Genomic DNA, 22,674 nt, shown 5'->3' on the forward strand with positions numbered 1-22,674 from the left:
AAATTCTTTCTCCCCTTGTATAACTTTAGACAAGCTGGATCTTAGATCTCCTGTCCCTGAAAGCATTCTCCATGCCTTGAGGGAACAATTATTAATTTGTTCATATACTTGTAGAGGTCTGGTTGTTCACAAAATTTCCTTGCCCCATGAGCATGTCTACACTCCAAGCAGGCTGGCCATTGGTGGCATTCACGGCAGCCTGTTCAAGAGCGTCTTCAAGGTGTGCAGCCTTCCAACTTAAATAGGCCCCTCCAGATAAGACCGCCTTACATAAGTTCTGCCAATGTCTGCCAATTCTGCCAAGGAGTCATACAGAATCTCTGCAATTCTTCCACTTGAGTTACAGTGAATGGAGCTTGAGAGCCATAAGTAGTTACTGATTCTTTAAGTTTTTGAATCGTTTTCCACTCTAATGGCTCATGATATCGCTGCCCTTGCTTGTCTTGAAATACTGGGAAGGCTCCAACCTCGTGAGGCAGATTTTGCCACATCGAGGCATGTTGACTGCGTTTCCACTCACTCCCCTCGTCCCCTGTATAAGGAGGAAGTGAGGGTAAGGGAGTCGCCGAGGACTCCTGCGGTCTTCCTCGCTTAAAGCTCAACTTAGATATTATGCTAGCTACTTCATCTCCACTATCTGAAGATTTCTCTGTACTCTCATCAGTACTTTCCTGTCTTTTAGCCTCCTTCCTTTTCTGCTGATCACTATGTTGAGACATAACCTCCTTTACTTCCTCCAGTGCTTCTACCCCTTTTTCTATCTCAGCAGTATACTTTCCACTCTTGTCTGCCAGGCAAAATTTGACTAAATTCCAAATGGCTAATGTGCCCGACAGTAATAGGGTAGTTGAATCCGCTGCCTGCAAGTCTCGACCTAGTGGTTCCCAATATCGGGGGTTCACATAGCCCTCTTCTAGAAACCAGGGTGCCTCTTTAATTATTGTTTCCAAGAATTTGTCTAGAGTTTCATTTTTTAATTTAACTCTGTTTCGTTTGAGAATCCGCGCTAGCATGGTTTTTACTTTCAGTGTTGAAGCAATGGATCCCATGGCTTCGTATCTGAGGTTTGGAGGCTAGACTTTCCTAACTCTGTCCCTACACCGGGAGCCTAACTTTGTCTCTACACCGGGAGCCTAACTTCGTCCCTGTACCGGGGATCCTCTTCCTAGCACTAGATTAATTCTTACTTACCACGGAACTCTCCCATAGCTCCTTTTTCTCGTTCCAGCTCTTGCATGAGTTCCGAAGTTTCTGCCTTTTCTTTTTCTAACTTCTTTCTCCTTAGCCAACCGAACAGCTTCTAATTCAGCTTGTCTTTGCTTTTCTTTGGCTTCCTGTTCCTTCCTCCTGGCTTCTGCTTTTTCTTTCTTTTCTGCTTCTTTCTTGGCCTTTTCTTCTTTTCTTCCCCTTATGGGCCACCAGATGCCACTTTCCCGCACTCCGCCCGGCAGAGATGGGGTTGGGGGTGGGAAAACGACATGAACGCCAAGGAGGGTTTCAAGCAGCTCCCATCTTTATCTCCGGCTCGTCCAGTTTCTCTTTTGTTTTTCCCTCTGCCCTCTGATCTCATCCCTCCCCCCTCTCCTGGATCCAATCAGCATTCAGCACGCTCTGAACATGAGCTGTGCATGCAGGCAGGGTGTGCAGTGATAGGCCAGTGACTCATCAGGCAGACAGCACAGGATCGTTCAAGTGCAAAGGCTCAGGTTCTTGGTAAGTAGGGATCATGGGGCTTGGCAATGAGCCAGGGTGCCCTCTTGGCTCTTGCGGCCGCTCCTGCTCCCCACATTATTGTGTAGGTCTATGTTTGGAAAAACTTGCAAACCTCTTGGGAAGTTTTGAGCAGCTTGATAATGATACCTGTTGGGTGCTGTCTTTTTGTTATTTGTACTTGGGGTTCACTGAAGCATTTAGATCTGTGCATTCTCAGCTTGCATATATATGTGGACAAATTGTGAACATATTTCATTTCTATCATATAGAGTTCCAGACATGTATTTTAGGTGACTTGTTTGCTGGAGCTCTTTTGAGCTTTCTTTATCTGTTAGTTTTTCTTTCTTTGTGTGTTTTAATTTATATAGTTTCTATTCCCAGAATAACTCAGTGGTTTTCTTCTGTGAATTATCTGCTTTTAGCTTTATCTACCATATTTTTGTGTTTGAAAGTTCAGTTGGAGAATCATATGATTCATGTCTCTTTTTAACCTGTTTAAGCATTTTGGAATACGTGCCCTCTATATACTTTGATCTTTATTATTTCTGGACCTGTTTCTGTTGTTTTACTTTTCCTTCATTATTTTTTTTTATTTGCCTTAATAATTTTATTTATTTTTATTTGTTTGAGAGGAGATTCTTACTAGCTGTCTGGTCTGGATTCAAACTGTTGGGCTCCAGCAGGCCTTGCTAAGCCTCTGGTGTAGCCATAACTGTAACACCACTGTATCTGACTCCCTAGTAGTTTTAATTGAATGCTAGACATTCTAGATTTTATCTTGCTGAGTTCTACACATTTTGTGTTTCAGCAGATAGTGACATTACTTGGAAATGTTTCATATTAGTCTTGCTTTAAGTCTTAGATTGGGTAGAGTGCCTGTCAAACAGTTTAAGTTCCCGCTGCATCTGCTACACTGTTTTCTCATCTGAGGAAGACTCCTAAACTCAGATTGAGTTTCCCCTTTCATGGCTGTGGCTTATAGTTTATTCCAGGCCATAAGATGGGGTGCTTAAAGAGTTCATTATTCTTGCCTCCCATCCTACAGTAGTCTTGCCTTCATTGTCTAACAGCCATTGTGTGGAAACCTTTATTGTATATTTGATTGGGAAGATAAATTCTCCTGGATGTTTTACGTGCTTAGAGCACATACATTGGATTACCAAAGAAACTATTTTTTTTATTTAAATGTTCATTATTTAATTAAAATGACTATTTTTATTGGCAGGTACTGAGGATGAAAGTAGAATAGATGTGCAGTATCCTGCTCCGTACAAAGGCCAGGAGTTATATTCACAGGAATATGAGGAGCCTCAGGGATGGGTGTCCTGGGCCTGGTCATTTGTTCCTGCAATTGTGAGTTATGATGATGGTGAGGAAGACGACCTTGGGACTGACCCTGCATCAATCATGCATCAACAGAAAGCTCAACTGCTGAAGGATCCCATTGTTTCTGTAGGATTTTATTGCACAAAGGCGACTGTGACTTTTAAAGTAGGTTTCTCTTTATTTTCTATTGTTTCTCTTATCTGTTAACATTTAGGAATGCTTATATTTTAGCATCATTGTAACTTTAACCGGGAAGGGGCAGGCGGCTTAGCAGATAAAAGAGTAGAGTCTCATCGTTCTTCATAAAGTTGCATGTTCCTTGTTGGATGACTGTGTGGGTGTGGTGGAGGATCTGATTTGTACCTTGCTCTGCACTGAGCCTTAGGGTCAGATGGCAGTTTGCTCTCATTTGTTCTTTACGCACTTTGTTTTCCTGTGCTGTCCTGCTTTCCCCACTGATTTATATGCTGTTAAATTCCAGGTTATCCAACAAACTGCTCAGACTTCATGACTACGTGAAGTTAGTCATAGTCATTGACAATAATTGCAAGCTATCCACAGACTATGAGTTCTAAAACGGTACTTCAGGATATATTTTTTAAAACTTTATGTTGTGACTGAGAACAGGATCTCCAATGGAGGAGCTAGAGAAAGGACCCAAGGAACTGAAGGGGTTTGCAGCTCCATAGTAGGAACATCAATATGAACCTTTTGGGACATCAGTGAGAGGAGAGGCCCTTGGTCTTGTGAAGGGCCCCAGTGTAGGGGAATGACAGGGAAGCTGGAGGGGATGGGTTAGTGCGCAGGGGTGTGGGGGTGTGGGTGGGTTGGGAGGTGGGAATGGGTTAGGGTTTTTTTCATAGGGCAAATGAGGAAAGGGGATAAAATTTGAAATGTAAATAAAGGAAATATGTAATAAAGAAATAAATAAAAGGGTGATTTCACCATGAAACAAACAACCAACCAAAACTTTATTTTGTGAGGAAAGTCAGTGATTTTTTTTAAACATTTTCCAATTTTTTATTAGGTATTTTCTTCATCTACATTTCAAATGCTATCCTGAAATTCCCCTATACCCTACCCCCACCCTGCTCCCTTACCCACCCACTCCCACTTTATTCAGAGCTTTTTAAATGATTTTCGCTCATTCACTTTTAAAATTGAGATTATTGTATTACATTTTTGTTAACTTACTGATAAAAATTAATTATGCTTCATAGACTCAGTATAGGTATTTATATGCAAAGTATCTTTGGAGCATTGTACTGTGCTTGTTACCAGTCAGTAACTATTTTTTGATATATAAAGCATTTGTGCTTCTCTAGGGAAAATGTGCTGATGTAGGAGGAAAGCATTGGGATTCAGGGTTCTGTTTGGATCTGAAGAATGTATGGACTTAATTTGTGGTTTATATTCTGGTCAGAAAATAAGGTCATATTTCCCTATTAGCATTTTGAACAGTTGATATTAGTCCAACAAAAATCATGCCAAATTAAATGTAGCATTTTTGTAGTAATATTTAAGTTATTTTGTAATGTTTAAGTCCTTTTAATCAATTAATTGCTTTTTCTGTGGAGTAATTGTAGACAGCTGAAGGCTGATCGAGTTTTAAAAATTCAATTTTACTTTAATATTTTAGCTTTCCAAATTATGTTTAAAAAATAACAACTTTGAGAATGTCATTACTAGAAACATAAAAAATAAAGACCTATGCTGTAAGAGAAAAAATATAGAATTATTAGAGTAAATAAGAATGCTTAGTTGGTTCTCAGTATAATCAGGCTAAAAATTATAATTTCCAGTTCAATTTTCAATTGTCTTACATTTTTTAAAACTGTGATCTCTATCTTTGCATTTCAATTTGAAGACTGTTATATCTCCATCTTACAGGAATAACAATAACCAAATCATTGCTAAACCCAAGAAGTACATGTTAATTAAAGAAATAACCCTTTCATTCTGGGAGGGAATGTCATAGTTACAGAGAAGCTGCTGCAGTAGTGCAGCGTCCCTGCTCCTATTTCCTCTGCTAGTTTCCAGTTTATCCTGTCATGCACTCCTAACCAAACCATAACCAAAAACTGATGCAGTACTGATAATTCTAGACTGTAATTCAATCCTGTAATTTTGTCTTTTCATTTTGTGATGAAAATTAGATAGCCCATTGTGTTCATAGAAAAGGAGTGTAAGGTTAGGTGCGCTCTCCTACTTCCAGAACTTGGGCAGGCCAGTGGGGTATACACACTGGTGAGCCAAGGATACATATACATAGGGAGACAGTATCTCACAAAACCAGTCAACCAAGCAATAACATCCAAAAGGATGTAATTTAAGCTAGTATAAAAAATTTGATCCATAAAGTCACCCAGTACAAGCTGCAGGGAAACAGCACTGTCTGTATTGTGTCACTGCCCATGTTGGTGCCTGTTTCCAGGAGGGGAGATGTGTGGTTGCCTGAGTAGATCTGTGGAGGGGTCATGTGGGGCAGTGGGGATGAACACCTGCCGTCCTACCTCCCCCTGGAGCCAGAGCGTCTCGTGGATTCTACTTGTGATTCTCCTTAGCTTGCTTTTCCTTTAAAAATAATGAAAACTCTTGGAAATGATAGAAATTAAACAGTTGAAAATATGAGAGAATAAAATGAATTAAAGTCATAGTATATAAAATACATCTTTGGTAGATTTTTGAACCATTTTATGAGTGGGACTGTGAATATATGTAGCTTTCACTTTTTAAGTGTAATGAAGGAGTTAAAGTGTGGTATTTATGTTTAGACTCACGTGTTTTGACCATTCTGTAGTCCATGGATAATCTGTAACAGCTGGTTTATTTCTTTTTTTGCACCTGTTTTTCTGCTTAATAGTTAAATTTCCTGACTCTTAAAATTGGCCTTGTTTTCATGATTCATAGTGAAAAATGACAGTGCATTGCTATTTACGGCTAGTTTTGATTTACTTAATATTCTTCTATTTCTTAGCTCACTGAAATGCAAGCTGAAAATAGCTATTATAGCCCACAGAAAGTAAAATCTAAGGAAGTTTTGTGTTGGGAACAAGAAGGAACTACAATTGAGGTAACCTTTCACCATTAAACCTGGGAACACAGCCTTTGCCATAGTCATGTATTTAAAATATTTATAGTCTTACAAATCATTCTTAGTGTTATTAGTTGAATAATTATTCTTTTGATATGGAATGTGAATTTGTTTCATAGCATGACTATGTGGGTGTGGGAGGCTTGATGTTCATGGAGTGCCAGTCATTAAGGAGGTTTGAGAAGACAGACAAGAAAGCAGTTTGTGGCATAGAATGTGTCTCTGAATGTATTTGAAAGGCAACAATCCTCACAGTGTTTTCTGTAGGAAGTCTACAAGGACAGCCTGTAATACCTTCCTTTATTAACTACAAGTTCTTAGTTTTGATGTTCCTTTCTTTTTACAGGCTCTTATGATGGGAGAACCTTTCTTTGATTGTCAGATTGGATTTGTAGGTTGCAGAGCCATGTGTCTTAAAGGAATTCTGGGTGTTAGAGATTTTGATGAACATACGAATAGGAGTGAAACGGTAAGTCAAGATTTCGCTCTTGTTCAAGATGGCTGCAGTGGTAATGATTTATAATAATGACCATGAGAGATCTGCTTGGCTACCTTTGTCAGTTGTTTGCAAGAGGCCTGTTCTGTTCCCTCTGCATTTCCCTTGCAAGAAGTTATATATCTCAGAAGACATGAAAAGTTAATAGCGCACAACTCTTGGAAATCATTGCAAGTATATTCCATTCACCTATGCTTCTTTGTTGTCAATGGCAGTCGTTTGGAATTCCTTTTGTTTATTTAATGTTTGTGAAAATAAGATATACCCATGGAGCTGCCATTCCTTTCCTGTTTATGGGACCTCAAGCTTTAGTTATTTCTGTTGAGTGCTAAATGAGTGGAATGTTAAACAAACAAACAAACAAACAAACCTTTCTTTAATAGTCTAATGACTTTTCCTCTTGTTGTGATTTATACATTAATTTTTTAGGAAGCCTGCTTCTTCATTTGTGGTGAAAATTTGAGCACAAAAGGTTTGACATACCTTACAAATTCGTTGTTTGATTACCGGAGCCCAGAGAACAATGGTGCCCGTGCGGACTTTATCTTGGATGCAGCTCATCATAAGGTCAGGGGACAGATACTTGAACTAAATTCTTGTGTGATTAGGTGAACACATTGTGTGAATACTTGTGATTAGGATTTTCTTCTCAGTTTCTTTTAAGCACTGATGGTTTATTGAAACATTTGCAATGTTTTAGTCCAGTTTTACACTTAGATAGGAATAAGGGATGTACAGAAATGCTTAGCTCTTTGTACTAACTCTGGTCATACTACAACAACCATATTTATACTTTACAACAGTTAATTAGTTTGGAGGAAACACATAGATTTACCTCAATTAATTTTTGTTCTTTAAAATGTAAGATTGGTGAAAATGATCATGACATTTCATTCTATACTTCCTAGTCTTTTTTCAATTTTTTTCATGTAACATGTATTAATATGCTTATAGAATATTGGTACATTTTCATGTAAATTTAAGTTATCCTGTATTCATATGATACAAACTTATAATTTATATTTTAATTTTTTTTTAATATTGGCTTTCATCATTAACTAAAGAGTTTGATGTTTCTGGTGTGATGGGCACACTTCAGTCTACCTTCAGTGTTTGAGATGTTTCTTGTCAGTATAATTGAAGGAATTATGGACTAGCTCTGAGAGGATACAGTATTAGACAGTTTTGTGATAGTGATAAAGGGACACACAAAGTGACTACTTACTCTATTAAAGCTATTCATTGGCCAGTCATTACTGATACAGTGTTCAAAATGTCTAGTAAGAAGTATAGCTGGTGTCTTAGTCAGGGTTTCTATTCCTGCACAAACATCATGAACAAGAAGCAAGTTGAGGAGGAAAGGGTTTATTCGGCTTACACTTCCATACTGCTGTTCATCACCAAGGAAGTCAGAACTGGAACTCAAGCAGGTCAGAAAGCAGGAGCTGATGCAGAGGCCATGGAGGGATGTTCTTTACTGACTTGCTTCCCCTGGCTTGCTCAGCCTGCTCTCTTATAGAACCCAAGACTACCAGCCCAGAGATGGCACCACCCACAAGGGGCCTTTCCCCCTTGATCACTAATTGAGAAAATGCCCCACAGCTGGATCTCATGGAGGCATTTCCCCAACTGAAGCTCCTTTCTCTGTGATAACTCCAGCTGTGTCAAGTTGACACAAACTAGCCAGTACAGCTGGCAAACTTTATATGCTCCATACAGGGGAACGCCAGGGCCAAGAAGTAGGAGTGAGTGGGCAGGGGAGGAGGGTGGGGGAAGGGTATAGGGGACATTCGGGATAGCATTTGAAATGTAAATGAAGAAAATATCTAATAAAATAATTTAAAAAAAAAAAAAAAAGAAGTTTGGCTGGCTACCGGTGAGGTCAGCATTACAGGAACACGGCTTGTTTTAGGTGAATTCTTTGAGTTGCCTCTCTTCTTTGTATTAGCAATCCTTTGAGTTGATGCAGTCCTCAGAGGGCTTTGAATCAGATGTATTGTGTGTTAACACTGTGTTTTGCCCACTCTTGTGTTTCTATGTCCTTGTTGGCAGGAGACACACACTGACATAGCTGGCATACAGAGGTTTGGTGCGTTTTACATGGATTACCTGTATACAGTGGAGCACAGCAGCGGCAAAGGTACTGCTTTCTCCTGGCTTTGTATTTACCTTTCCTTAGGCAGCAGAAGCTAAAGTCATCTTCAGGCTGCGTTGGCCCTTGGCAGGCTGCATTGTTACTTGAACCTCCATGCATTTTGTGGGGAATGGCTTAATTTTAGCGCTGTAATAGAGTTTTAGTGTTGTAACTGAATTTTCTAATAGATTCTGGCATTTCAAATGCATTTCTTGTGCAGCTATTTGAAAATATTTACAGTAGCCAAGTAATATTGTATTCATTTATATTAAATATAAAAATTGTATATATAAAATTTTACTTTGCTTTAGTATGTCAGAATAAACCACTTCCTTTTCTATACTTAATACATTTTGAAAACTATATAGGTATTTTTATTAAAAAGATTGTTTTGAGCATGAAAATAGAAACGTTCTTTCAGTGCTGAACACAGGTTTAAGTTTAGTCATTTAAGTACATGATATTATAAATCACGGTAAGAACATAGTATAGGTAAGGAGCTAGCAAGTAGTATAAGGGCTCCCGGTCAGGAAAAGACAGCTTGTTTGAAGGGTTGAAAAGCTTCAGAATTGATCTTGAAGGTCGGGTCTCTTTTATAAAGAGAAGGGAACATATGATTAACTCCCTGGGTTCTCGTTTTTGCATTGTTTTTGTAAGTGTAGTTTTCGTTAGTTAGAATTAAATACTGCATTTATGCATTCACTTTTTATGTCTGCTTGGAGTTTAAAATGTTAGTATAAAATTGACTTCTTCTAGGTCCAACAAGTCAACAAGACTTTACTTCAGGGAAAAATGAGGATTTGGGACTAGTCCAAGAAAAGTCTACCAAGAGTCTTGTTATAGGGCCTCTAGATTGCCGTCTGGACAGCAGTGCGGTGCATCGGGTTTTGAAGATGATTGTTTGTGCTCTGGAACATGAATATGAACCATATAGCAGGCTAAAACCAGGTTTGTCTTTGACCTAATTCTTTATTTTTTATACTTAATATATTTTTATTTTTAAAAGCAAAAGATTATGATTTGTACCCACCAATACACAAAGTATTATGTGGTACCCACCAAATACACATCATTATATTTCATCAATTGAATGTTATTTAAACCTGTCTGATATTTTTTATTAGGTATTTTCTTCATTTACATTTCAAATGCTATCCTGAAAGTCCCCTATACCCTTCCCTTGCCCTGCTCCCCAACCCACCCACTCCTGCTTCGTGGCCCTGGCATTCCCTGTACTGGGGCATATGATCTTCGCAAGACCAAGGGCCTCTCCTTCCAATGATGACTGACTAGGCCATCCTCTGCTACATATGCAGCTAGAGACATGAGCTCCGGGGGTGCTGGTTAGTTCATATTGTTTTTCCTCCTATAAGGCTGCAGACCCCTTCAGCTCCTTGGGTACTTTCTCTAGCTCCTTCATTAGGGTCTCTGTGTTCCATCCAATAGATGACTGTGAGCATCCACTTGTGTATTTGCCAGGCACTGGCATAGCCTCACAAGAGACAGCCGTATCAGGGTCTTGTAGGCAAGATCTTTCGGGAATATGCAATAGTGTCTGGGTTTGGTGGTTGTATATGGGATGGATCCCTGGGTGGGGCAGTCTCTGGATGGTCCTTCCTTCTGTCTCAGATCTGAACATTTTGACCTAATTCTTAATTGTCCAACTATTCATTTACTTTTTCTGTATTATATTTGCCTGTTAGTGTGTATTTTCGTGTGTGTACCTGAAAGAGTCTGCACTTGTAGACGTGTTAAAAGTGAGACTTGGAAGTTTTGGCATGAGCCCTTGTTATGCCACATTGGTCAGGGTCTCACTGGCATGCTTTGGGATGGTGTTTCCAGTGCATGTTTGTGAAGTATGGGTGCTGAGAACCAAATTTTGGTACTCTGGAAGAACAGGAAGTGTTAATTGCTGGGCCACATCTCCAGTTTTCAAGGATAACTATTATTTTTACTTTTCAACATCTGAGAGTACTTCGAGTTTTCTTAATGTTTCGTTTGTCTGTCTGTCTTTCCCACTTGCCCGCCCTCCCTCCCTCCGTCCCTCTGTCTCTGAGATAAGATATCATTGTGTAGCCTTGCATAGATTGAGATTTGCTATTGTAGAAGTTTTTAATCTCAATCCAGAGTTTGTACCCTGCCTTTGATCATTTAGGTCCCAGATAAAAGAGACATACAACCTTTGTATTTACAATAAGCCTTAATCGACATTAGAGTTGGGGAGGTATCTATCCTTTATGCTATTGAAACCTATTTCCTATTGAAAACCTTGAGTTATTCCTTACTGTGTTTCATCTGGGCTGCTCTTAACTCCAGTTGCCTAGCCCTCATGGAGATTTGGGCCATGCTTTCATGCTTTCTTGACTCCTAATCCAAGGTTTTCTTCCTTCTACTCCTTCTTCTTCCCTGGTGGTTCTCCTTTAATTCTAAGCTCAGGAACCTAAACTCCACCTCTGTCTCTTCTACCCAGCAATTGGCTCTAGGCATCTTTATTCACCAATCAGAAATAGCTTGGTTGCAAAGTCACATAGCTTTGCAAGCTCTCTAGTATCTAGGGCAATCTGGTATGGGGCTGCACTTAGCATTACAATACATAGCAAAGTACCAAACCTCAGCACTGTTGTTGACTTGATTGCCCTTAGCTCACAGAGGTCTGTTCTGCTTGTGCCTCTTCGAGTGCTGGTAACCAACCTTGACTTGAGTTCCTATAAATGGAATTATTATTATTATTATTATTATTATTTTGTTTTTGTTTTTGTCTTTTTCTGAGACAGGGTTTCTCTGTGTAGCCCTGGCTGTCCTGGAACTCACTCTGTAAACCAGGTTGGCCTCGAACTCAGAAATCTGCCTGCCTCTGCCTTCCGAGTGCTGGGATTAAAGACGTGCGCCACCACCGCCCGGTCTATAAATGGAATTATACATCATTTATTCTCTTTTTGTACTTATAGTATATGTTCATTTGTGAAATATATGTTCTTACTACTCTATAGACTTCTTTTGGATGGATATAATTTGGATAAATGACTAAAATGAATATAATAAATAATAAAATGAATATAATAAATAATAAAATGGATATAATTCATTTAACCTCCAGTAAATATTTGGTTAGTTTTTAGGTCTTTTGCTCTTTTTCATAGCAACTGCTAGCTTAAACGATTGATTATACATTTTCACTTTCAGGAGATACTTCCAAACTGCATTTATGAATGGTTGACATTTTACTCCTATAATCTGACTATGAAGCTTCTGGTTGCTTTTGATCAGGTTACAGTCTGCTACCAGATGACTATGGTCCGTAGGCAGAAATGGTTTTCTATCTTAAATAATTAACGAATTTCATTTTGTACGTACTAAAGTTATATGTAATTCATATGTGAATATCTTTAATGTGTGTATGTATTTTGAACCCAAGACCTCATACATACTAGACAACTTCTTAGTTACATCAAGTCCCATAAATCCAGATTTGTTGGAGTTCTTTGTCTGTTCATTTTCTTTTGCTGCTTTTGTGAATAATTGTGGCAGACTGACCCACAAAGCCTAATACTTATTTACAGAATGACTCTGCAGAAAGTGTTTCTGACTCATCCCCCAGATACCTGTCAAAATTTAGTAATTTCGATTTTTAAAATTTAAACATTCTAGTGATTGTACAGTTTTGTTGTACTGCCACATCATTGGCGGTCACATGATACCTAACAGCGTTGTCTAGCTTTTTATATAATGTTTGGCTGTTAGAAGAATCCATATTTTGGAATCTAATCCCATTTTACTTAATTATTTTAGGTGGTTTTAATTCTTTAACAAACATCACTTTGAGGCTGGAGATTTGTAGAGCTCAGATCCTGTATCCAGCACCCACTTTGCATGACCACCTGTAACCAGGGGATTTGACTACCTCTTTTGACTTCTGTGGGCACCAGGCCATATGTGGTACACAGATATACATGCAGGGAAAATATTCATACATAAAATAAATAAATCAAAAATGAAGTCTGTGTTTGTTGGGATCTCTTTCCATCTGTACATATCTTTATCTGTGTATTTGTGGTAAATTCTTTTCTCTAGTTTGTGTCTTGTCTTTATGCATTTAATTTTAATGATATATTAGTGTGCAGAAAATTGATACTATTTTAACCAAAGAAATTAGGACTTCTTGCAAAGGTATATTAAAAATATTTAAATTCTATGTAGCAAAGATTTATACATTTATTTCATCCAGTAACTTGTATTAAAATCTAGAGTAACTCTTGACTATTTCAATGTTAAAGAATTGCCCTTAAAATTTGAGGAATGGGTTAATTCAGTTTTTTGTTTGTTAAGAAGATTAACTTATTTAAGATCTTCTTTACTGAATTTTCCTCCTTTTCACTTTAGAAAGTAAGGATGAAAAGGAACCAATACTGGCTCCTGAGGAGGTGTCTTCTTTGGAGGAATATATCCCGACTCGGCATACAAGTATTACTCTGCTCAAGTGTACTTGCACAATTTTTATGGCAGAATTCAATTTACTTGATCGTTTGCTTCCTGTCATCATGGGAGGAAAGGTATATTTCTTGTTCAGCAACATTTTTTTTAGTGGTGCATGTATAATTTTGGTTATTAAATTAATGTGTATCTGTTTATATATTTCCCCTGATAGAGCAAACTCAATGTAACTGTAGTTCCTGATTTTTAGAAGGTAATATTAAACAAAACTTCTAATAAGATAAGCTAAGGAAGTATAAGGAAATGTTGAAGCAGATGGCTTCTGGAAGTGAGACAGTACACTGCTGTATTACCTTAGGTAGTTGCTTCCTATATTTAATTCTTAGTTTTCAAGCAGTTGTATGTAAATTTAGTGATTAAGAAATAAAAAGCTCTGCTGAATTAACTTTATTTTTTTCAAATATTACATTTATTCTCCACCCCCTTCTGTGTGTGTGTGTGTGTGTGTGTGTGTGTGTGCATGCATGTGTGCTTTATATGCCATAGCACCCTTTTGGAGGTCAGAGGACAACCTATGAGACTGGGTTCTCTCTTTCCATCTTGTGGGTCCCAGGGATCGACCTCCTATCCTTAGGCTTAGAGTCATGCCCTTAACTGGCGAGTCTGTTTACCTGCCCCTTATGTCTTACATACTCAACAAAGGCATAGTTGTTATTGCTGTTACCTTCTGTCTTTCATGACAACATTGCAATCAAAGGACAAGGTGACCCAGAACATGTGTTAAAGCATGCATGTATTCTACACTGCAGCTGAGTTTTCTTATAGGTCACCCAGCTGTATTCCAGTAGTGTTATTTAGAAAGTTCTATGTCTTACTGGAATGAGAGAAGCCGATAATCTAAACATAGCATCTTGTTTCTATTCAGAACCAGAATTGGGCTGCTGAAGACATATTACTCTTATATGGGCTCAAAAAAAAAGCAGCCAGTATTTCCTTCACAGGTGTAATTCTCATTGTTGACCCCAACCCCATGTTCACAGTGAAGTCTCTCCTTTGCCCTTTCAGTGCTGTTTTCTGATACTCAGATTTACATTGTACAAGGGCAGCTTAGGAGTGAGCTGACAATATGAACAGAAGAATTTCATGGTTATTTGAATCACTCTTTCAGTAACATTTCCTTGCTAGCAGTTTTCCCTTTGAAAATTGATATGGTTGAGGAATAAACCCATGATTATAGAATGTCTGAAAAACAAGCAAATGTGAGAGGCACAGCAGAAGAAAAAAAAAGACTTACAAACAGGAAAGAACACTCAAAACTATGTAACAACTAGAAGTATATAACAGAAAATACACCAAGATAAGTTTTGTTCAATCAAAAGTTCCTTTAAAGAGTCAAGGAAAGTCTGGAGAGGTAGCTTAAAGGTTAAGAGCAATTGATGCTCTTGTAGAGGAGACATGTTTAGTTTCCCACATGGCAGCTTAGCATATTTGTAACTCCAATTGCAGGGGATCCAGTACCTTTTTCTGACCACTATAGGTACCAGACACACATCCATGTGAAGATAAACACGGAGGCAATTTCATTGCATGAAATAAAACCTTAAAATAATCTTTTAAAACAAAAGCCAAAGAAGAAATATGTTTTGTACAAAGGAATAAAGATTGAATGCATGACTTGGTGAGTCTGAAGCCAGTCTGGCCTACATAGCAAGTTCCAGGACAGCCAGGACTACATAGAGAAACCCCGTTTCCAAAAACTAAAAAAGGAAAATAAAGAAACAAGAGTATTATCAGAAATTAATAGAACTACTCCAGAGTGTTACATATGTCTGTTTAAAGAGTGAGGAACACACATACTTCCCAGAGATGTTTAGTCTAAGGGGTTATTCTGTAGGATTCCAGCATGAGAACTTCAAAAAGAGAGCTATGATGATTGAAGTGAGAATGTGCTTTCCTCTAGTGGTGCCTGGAAAGGGAACTAGAGTCTGGAGTTCTTATACCGACTCACTGTGCTTCGCACTTCAGATTGCTGTGTGGTTCATTTGGATTCACAGGAATCCAAAGTAAAGTTATTTAGAAAGCAAAACAAAACTGTAGCTGAATTGAAAATAGTTTCAGATTACTGATACTGGAAAAACAGTGAGTGCTGGGATGTTCAGTCAGTCAGTGTTATCAGTGTCTCTCTGTTCCTGGCTTGGGGATTAGAGAAACTCCTTGTAAGATAGGTTGTCTCAAGACAGAGATCTTGGTTTTCTTCATTAAAAGCCAGGAGTAGGACATTTTGAGAGTTAGTTCTCAGAAAGGTAGGGTACGATTAGGATACATTTCTAGGCATCTTGCAGCTTACCCATGCCAGTTCAGGAACTCAGAAAGGTTCATATAACACTGCCACTACCAAAACCCTCGCAAGATGAAGGGCTTCTGTGTCTTTAACATAAGGAAATATGTTTTGGATCATATTTTCATTTTCTGTATACTTTATTATATTATCTCCTTTACAATATTTGGTGTAATCCTCTGAGGTTTTTGAATGATAAAGAAACTATGGAATGATAATGCTCCTTCCTGTTGATTGAGAAATAAAAATTGTTAAAGGAACAAGAGTAATTTTTTAAAGAAATGCATTCTTTCAAAGCTGAGGCATCCTTGGATTATCTAGAAGACATTGTATTTGGTTATTTCATGAGTGCTTTAACAGGTATTTCTAGCTGGGTTTCTTAGTGTGAAATATGTGGGTCTGATGTTGGTGTAGAGGAATGTATGTAGATCACCCATTGTTCTGTTAGAATGTAAAACTAATACCATTACTTTCCAGAACTCGAGTAACTTCACGAATGCCACAAACTTCCAGTCACTTCGGCCTTTGCCATCCATTCAGATATTGGTGGATAAAATTAATTTGGAACATTCTGTCCCAATGTATGCTGAACAGTTGGTCCATGTAGTCAGCAGCCTCAGTCAACCCCCTGATAATCTTCTTCATTACTGTTATGTCCACTGCTACCTTAAGGTATGGAAAGAGACTTTTCTTGTTTGTCAGTGTCACATTAGGAATATCAAGCAAGTTTCTTTGGGCTTAAGGTTGTAGTTTTAGAGAATCAATATTTCAGAAGTTAAGATTTAAGTAATATTTAGCCACTATTCCAGTATAATTAAAATGTTTTCAAATTTTCTTTTTTTTTCCTACGAATTAGTAGTTTGGCAATTGTGATTTCACAATTTTGAAGATCTATAATTGAGCTTTGTGAGCAGTGTGAAAAAATGTTTAATATAGGTGTTTTAAAAAGCTCAGGATTTACTTGAAAAGAAACATTAATGTAGGCATAGTGCTTCATAAGGAGGCTTTAACATAAGGTTTTAGTTGTTTTCCTCTTGTTGGAGTCACATTAGTTTCTTGATATAAAGGGAAATGCTTAAATTTTTTTCAGTGAGTCCATGTACAGGCACGCATGCATAAATGCATGTGTGTACACACACTTGTCCATGTGGCTGTGATTTCTTCATTGTTTCTTCTTTGTGCATTGTGATCAACAGCCACCAACAACAGCCAACTGACAACCCAACCAAAAACCTATCCTGCCTCTTGGAAACCTAGCATTTATATACTCTCTGAAAAGTCCCCAGAATTCCAAATATCATGCAATCACAGAAACAATATGCACTTGGCATAATTATGCCTCTGCTGGCGAATGGGGCAAATCATTACTGTTGTGGACAATCTGAAGAAGCCCCACATCACACACTTGGGATTAAAACAGAAACATGTTCTTATACTATTTCTATGTTTTTTAAAGAAACTAAAACTCCAGAGTTGTCACTCACTACAAGGGACAGATCTTTACCCTTGTGAGGCAATCTACCTCCCTGGTCCTTTAATCCCCAACTTTAAAAAAAAAAAAAAAAAAAAAAAGATATATTTGCAAATAGTTATTGGGTCAGTGAGGTGGCTCACTGGGTGTCTGCTATGGAGCTTGTTATGTATATGGCTCTGAGAGGACAGCTTGTGAGAACTACTCCACTAGGCGGGGCTTAAACCCAGGGCTCAGCTCCTGGGGCTTGTTGCCATGCACCTTGAATCTGGTAAGTTGTCTCAGTAGCCTCGTTTTATTCTAAAAGAGCACCAGATTTCATGTGAAGGACTTTATGAGAAAGATTAAAGTACTTCCCAGATAGAGCCCTGCTGTCAGTTTATAAATTGGTGGCTTGAAAATGCTTAGTTGTATATTTATATAACATTTAGGACAATAATTTTAAATCTCTTTGGGTTAATTTTAAGTTTAAAGTATTGGAATTTAACTATTGTCAAACCATCTCAAACTGAAAAAGCATGTTTTCTAGGAGGTTCCCTGGGACGTGATCAGATGTGGCAGGCACGCAGTGACTGGGCAGTGGCACTCACTGAGCCTGGCTGTGTTGTTTTCCAGGTGTTTGGTTTTCAGGCAGGGCTGACATGCGTGGATCACAGTGGCTCTTACTGCTTACCCGCTCCGATTATTCCCTCTTTCAGCACTGCCCTTTATGGGAAGCTTCTGAAACTCCCTGCTCTCTGGTATGTAATTACTTGTTAATTGTGATTTATGTTTATTTTTATTTTATAACTTCGGGATGGGAAAATTTAAAAAAAGTTTAGCTTATGCCCTTGTGTTTTATACAAAATGTTAGAAAAACAATTGAGATTTGATTCTCATTGAGACCTAAGAAATGAAAATGTCCCTCCTTTTTAACCTAAAAGTGAAAACATTACAGCTACTTATTTTGTGTGTGTACATGTGCTATGTATATGCATTCAGGTGCCATTGCACATGTGTGGAAGGAAGTTAGGGGACAGCTGTTCTGTGACTTCTCTTCCATTGTGTGGGACTAGGAATTGAATTCAGATCTGTAGATTTGCTGGTAAACACTTTTGTCTGATTAGCTACCTTACCAACTTACTGCTGTCATGTGTTAGTTTCCAGTATCTTCAGGAGTAGAAAGGACGGCTGATGGGTAATAACTTAGTTCATATTAGAGGCATGTGCTGCTGTTTTAGAGAGTATCAGGGACTACGAGAGCAGTTAACCTTTCCTCCTGGGAGCTTGGCAGACCTGTGGAAGAAGTTCAGTGAGTGGTATTTCATTTTCCGTGCTGTATAAAGTATACCCGTCCTCTAGAGAAGACATGTTTACTAACTGTGTGTTGGAAGGTTTTCACCATCATCACTTAATCAGCATCGCGCAGCGGCAGTCTTGTAGCCAATGAGGTTTATCTGAGGCGTGATTATTTCTAATTGAAAACTTCATCACTTATTCAGGATTGCTTACTCTTTTTGAAGGTCATATTTCCTTAAATTCTAAGAGATTTTTGAAGGAAAGGTAGTATTTTCTCTTTATTTTTAGTTAAATGTTTTTAAATATGTTGTATAATTAATTGTTTAAGTAGAAGAAATATGTTTATATAAAGTTATCTTCTAGTGAAATATTTTTTATATTTAAAACATGTCATAATTAGCAATATTATATTTATATGATATACTTGTCTTCAGTTTTTTATTTAAGTAGCCCTTTCCTTCAAAGTAACAGATACAGATATCTTTTTTAAAAACATACTGTGTTTCTTTAATAATTTGAAATAATTTGAAAGTGAAATTAGTAAGGAAATAATTCATTTTAAAAGAAATTTGCCCATAGATCCAGAAAATTTCTAAAAAGACACATTATAATTAACTCTTGGAATGAATCCTGTGAAATTAAACCATTTTACAGTTTCTTTTAATGTTTCTTGGCAGGATTCTATTTGTAAATGTCATTTTCCTCATATGTCATTTATTATGCTATGTACAGATGGATTTAACTTTATATATAGCATATTCCATTTGAGTTAATATATTTTCTATTCTGATCTGTTACGAAGTTGGGGCAGGGCATGGTGGCACTCAGGAAGCAGGTGGATCTCTTTGAATTTGAGACCAGCCTGGCCTACATAGTGAGATCAGGCCAGCCAGTGAATAGTGAGACCTTGTCTCAAGAAAACAACAACAAAAAAGCAGGATTTTTTTTTTTTTTTGTAGTTCATATGTTGGAATCAATTTTATTAAGTGCTTCAGAAAATTATTATCTCAATTATTTTATTTTATTTCCTCTAAAAATCACACTGGAATATTTAATTTGTCTATAAGAAAGCCTACTTTGTTCACATTTGCTGGATAGACATGAACAGCTACCTACGCTTTCCAGACTCCTAACAGCCATGCTGTCTTTGCCTTCGAGTGCCTCTTTTATTTGCCTTGTCCTTTTCTTAGCACATCTTGATTCCTTTAATGTTTTAGGAACACAGTTTATATTTTGATGTTTATTAGTTACTTTCTTGTTGCAGAGCCAATAGCTAATGAAAAGCAACTTAAGTGGGTTAGGTTTTATTTTGGTTATACTTGGATGCTGGGTAATCTGTTACGTTGGGAAAGCATGGTCCCAGGAGCAGAGTACTTCCAGCCACATTATATCCATGAGTCAGGAGCATCCTTTCACTCCCGCCCCCATTGGCCTGCTTCTTCCAGCACAGCTCCACCTCCTAAAGGTTCACAGCCTTTCCCAGCAGTACTATCAGGAGGAAGGCAGGAACTCCAACACATGAACACACAGGGTTTAACATTCAAACCACAGCACTGTCTGGATCTCATTTACTTAGATCTACCATAAGCTCTCCTGCCTCAAAGATCACATCCCTCATGGGGAGCAGCAGTCTCTAAAGCTCCACAGTGGTCCAGACATCCCTAGTGAATCAACCTCTTTCTTAGCTCTCCGGTGAACACACTTCTGTTTGGCCTCATGAACTGGGCAGCAAACATTTTCTCTCCCACATCCTGTTTTCTCAGTAATGTTTGTCCATTTTCTGAGGTCTTCTAGGCCTTGATATTAATGAAGACCTCAGCCTGAAATAACCAAGTGTTCCTACTGGATCATATGAACCATTCAGGCAGAAACTGCTAACTTCATACTTCCTCAGGCTGAGTAGTAGCCTTTGTTTAATGGAGAAATGAGTAGTATATTAATCACTTTCTTTCTAAGGCACTCATATGTATTCCATTTACTCCATGTTGCATAGTGTCATAAGCCAGGTTGTGAGTGTCTCTTTCCCCAATTCAAGCAATCCAACCATAGAGGATTCTTTGATTACTATAGTTTCTTGTAGTAGGCCATATTGAGGCCTCCATGTGCTAGCTAAATTATGGATTTTCCTTTCCTTATTACTAATTATTAGAAATGAGGGCTGTCTTCTATCTCTGCTCTGTTACCATGCTTTCTTTTACTGTTTGATTCTTACTGTGAATCCTCTTTTTCTACATTTTCTCTGACAAACCAAAGACTGATATGGAGAGTATCATCTTCATGTCTTTTTCCCATTGTATTTCCCCTTACATAGACAAATTCTGATGGGGCCTAGGAATACACCTCAGATTGGAAAGGGGGTGACATTATTATTAATCTACTTCCTATTGAATGACATTGAAATTGTGGGGCAGGGTTGACCTTCACCTTCAGGATATGACCAGGTGTTGCGGGCCTCTGACTCTGTAGCTAGGGGCTGGTCATCCTATAGTAGCAAATCTTCTGGGGCTCTTGTTGGAAAAATCTAGACAGGTTTATAAGGCAGGGTGACCAGTGCCATTAAAAAGCGGGGAAAGGGAGTTCAGAGGGTTAACAGCTAATTCCATTTATATTTGGCTGTCAAGGGCCAGAGGCATCAGGCTGTTTCTTATATTTTTGCAGATCTGTTTGGAGCAAGTTATTAGATCTTATCTTTTACTATACCAGACTGGTTGACATAGAAGCAACATTCTTCCTTGAGGAATACACAAAGACCAACTCTCTCTCTGCTGTTAGTAGATCTAATCCTCACCGATTTTGTAGCATTACTGCAGCCAGTAAGGGGGCTTACATTTTCCCTTTTTCTTAAGGAGCTTAAGTTGTGTTTGGGGGGTGTATGTGTCATCTATTAATTAGTTTCCAACGAACTATAATATGATAGGACATTATGCTATGTGGGCAAAAGCTATAGTACAATACAGAGAGCATGAAATGTCATGTGTCTGTGTAAAAATGGTACAGTGGAGAAGATACTAAAAGAGCAAACACCTATGAATTCAAACGGTGAAATTAACCAGTATACTCTGTATGTTCAAGAAAGGAGAAAATTTCTTTTGAGTTATCAGGGACAGTTAAGTTCTAGTCAGAGTGTGAACCGGGAGGGGAATAAAATCTGGAATGTAAATGAATTAAAAAGAGAGAGAGAGAGAGAGAGAGAGAGAGAGAGAGAGAGAGAGAGAGAGAGAGAGAGAGAGATGAGGTTCTGTTACAACTGGCCTTTATATGCCCGAGGGAGATTTTCCACCCATTACAGAATACAGTGGACTGAACTTTGGAAAGTTACTTTAACCTTTGATTTGTGTATGAATATGATTTCTACATTTAAAATATATCCACAAATAAAAGCAGTTAACTAGGTAATTAAATATTTATTAGCCCCACTTTTAGGACATTTTAAAACTTGTGATATAGTTTCAATTCACTTCTCTCTACTACTTGTTTAAAAATGTTATTTTTAGTTTTGAGATAGGTCTTTAAACTGTATTGTAGCTCAGGCCGTTCTGGAACTCAGAGTGATCCTCCTGCCTCTGTCTCCCAGGTAAAGTGTGAGTTTTACTTTTTGAGATATATGGCCCGCCAGAGATGTGTCCGCCCGGGAGGGTTCTCACTGCCTGAGCTGGTAAGAGAGCCATCTTTGCTCCCTTGCGTGGCCTGGGAGAGGGGAGCCTGCAGAAGCGACACAGCTTCTAGGAAAGATCCCATTTCTGGCTCCAGTCATCTGGCACCTTTCCCGCCCTAAGAGGGTTGTCTGCCCGGGAGGGGTCTCAAGGCCTGAGTTGGTAGGAGAGCCATCTTTGCTCCTGTGCATTGCCAGGGAAAGGGCGGCCTACAGAAGCAACACAGCGGCAGGGACAGACTCCGTTTTTGGCTCCAGACATCCAGCACCTTTCCCACCTGAGGAGAGGTGTCCACCCAGGAGGGTTCTCACTGCCTGAGTTGGTAAGAGAGTCATATTTGCCATCTTTGCTCCAGTGAGTTGCCAGGAGAGGGCGGCCTGCAGAAGCAACACAGCTTCTGGGAAAGATCCCATTTCTGTCTCTAGACATATGAACACCTTCCCTGCCAGAGGAGAGTTGTCTGCCCAGGAGGGCTCTCACTGCCTGAGCTGGTTGGGGAGCCATCTTTGCTCCAGTTCGCCCAGGCTCCAGTCTGCACTGGTGAGTGTGTGGACCACAGAAGCTACACAGCTTTGGGACAGACAGAAGCAACCTAGCTTCTGGGACAGATGCTGTTTTGGGCTCCAGAAATTTGGGCACCTTCCTCACCAGAAGAAAGGTGGCCACCTGTAAGTGTTCTGTCTGCCAGAGCAGGTGATTGAGTAATAGTGTGTCCAGGGTCCCTCAGTGGCTAGTCTGTG

At 38.7% G+C, this 22,674-nt stretch overlaps 1 protein-coding gene and 1 pseudogene across 6 annotated transcripts in view; both read left to right on the forward strand.

Moving 5' to 3' along the window:
• The window catches only part of Vps13b (vacuolar protein sorting 13 homolog B), a 529,582-nt gene that overhangs the window by 43,438 nt on the left and 463,470 nt on the right, over window positions 1–22,674 (forward strand). For all 6 annotated transcript variants that reach the window (XR_003845462.1, XM_021217240.2, XM_029548110.1 and 3 more), the window contains exons 8-16: window positions 2,939–3,204; window positions 6,017–6,112; window positions 6,480–6,602; window positions 7,059–7,196; window positions 8,682–8,769; window positions 9,520–9,711; window positions 13,144–13,313; window positions 16,010–16,204; window positions 17,619–17,743. Coding sequence is in view for 5 of the 6 variants with exons in the window: in XM_021217240.2 (XP_021072899.1) it covers window positions 2,939–3,204; window positions 6,017–6,112; window positions 6,480–6,602; window positions 7,059–7,196; window positions 8,682–8,769; window positions 9,520–9,711; window positions 13,144–13,313; window positions 16,010–16,204; window positions 17,619–17,743 (1,393 nt within the window). In the remaining variant the exon portion in view is untranslated. The remainder of the gene's footprint in view (window positions 1–2,938; window positions 3,205–6,016; window positions 6,113–6,479; window positions 6,603–7,058; window positions 7,197–8,681; window positions 8,770–9,519; window positions 9,712–13,143; window positions 13,314–16,009; window positions 16,205–17,618; window positions 17,744–22,674) is intronic.
• On the forward strand, window positions 18,400–18,553 carry LOC115062464 (annotated as a pseudogene).

The sequence above is a fragment of the Mus pahari genome, chromosome 17 (assembly GCF_900095145.1).
Source record: "Mus pahari chromosome 17, PAHARI_EIJ_v1.1, whole genome shotgun sequence".
NCBI classification, from domain to species: domain Eukaryota; kingdom Metazoa; phylum Chordata; class Mammalia; order Rodentia; family Muridae; genus Mus; species Mus pahari.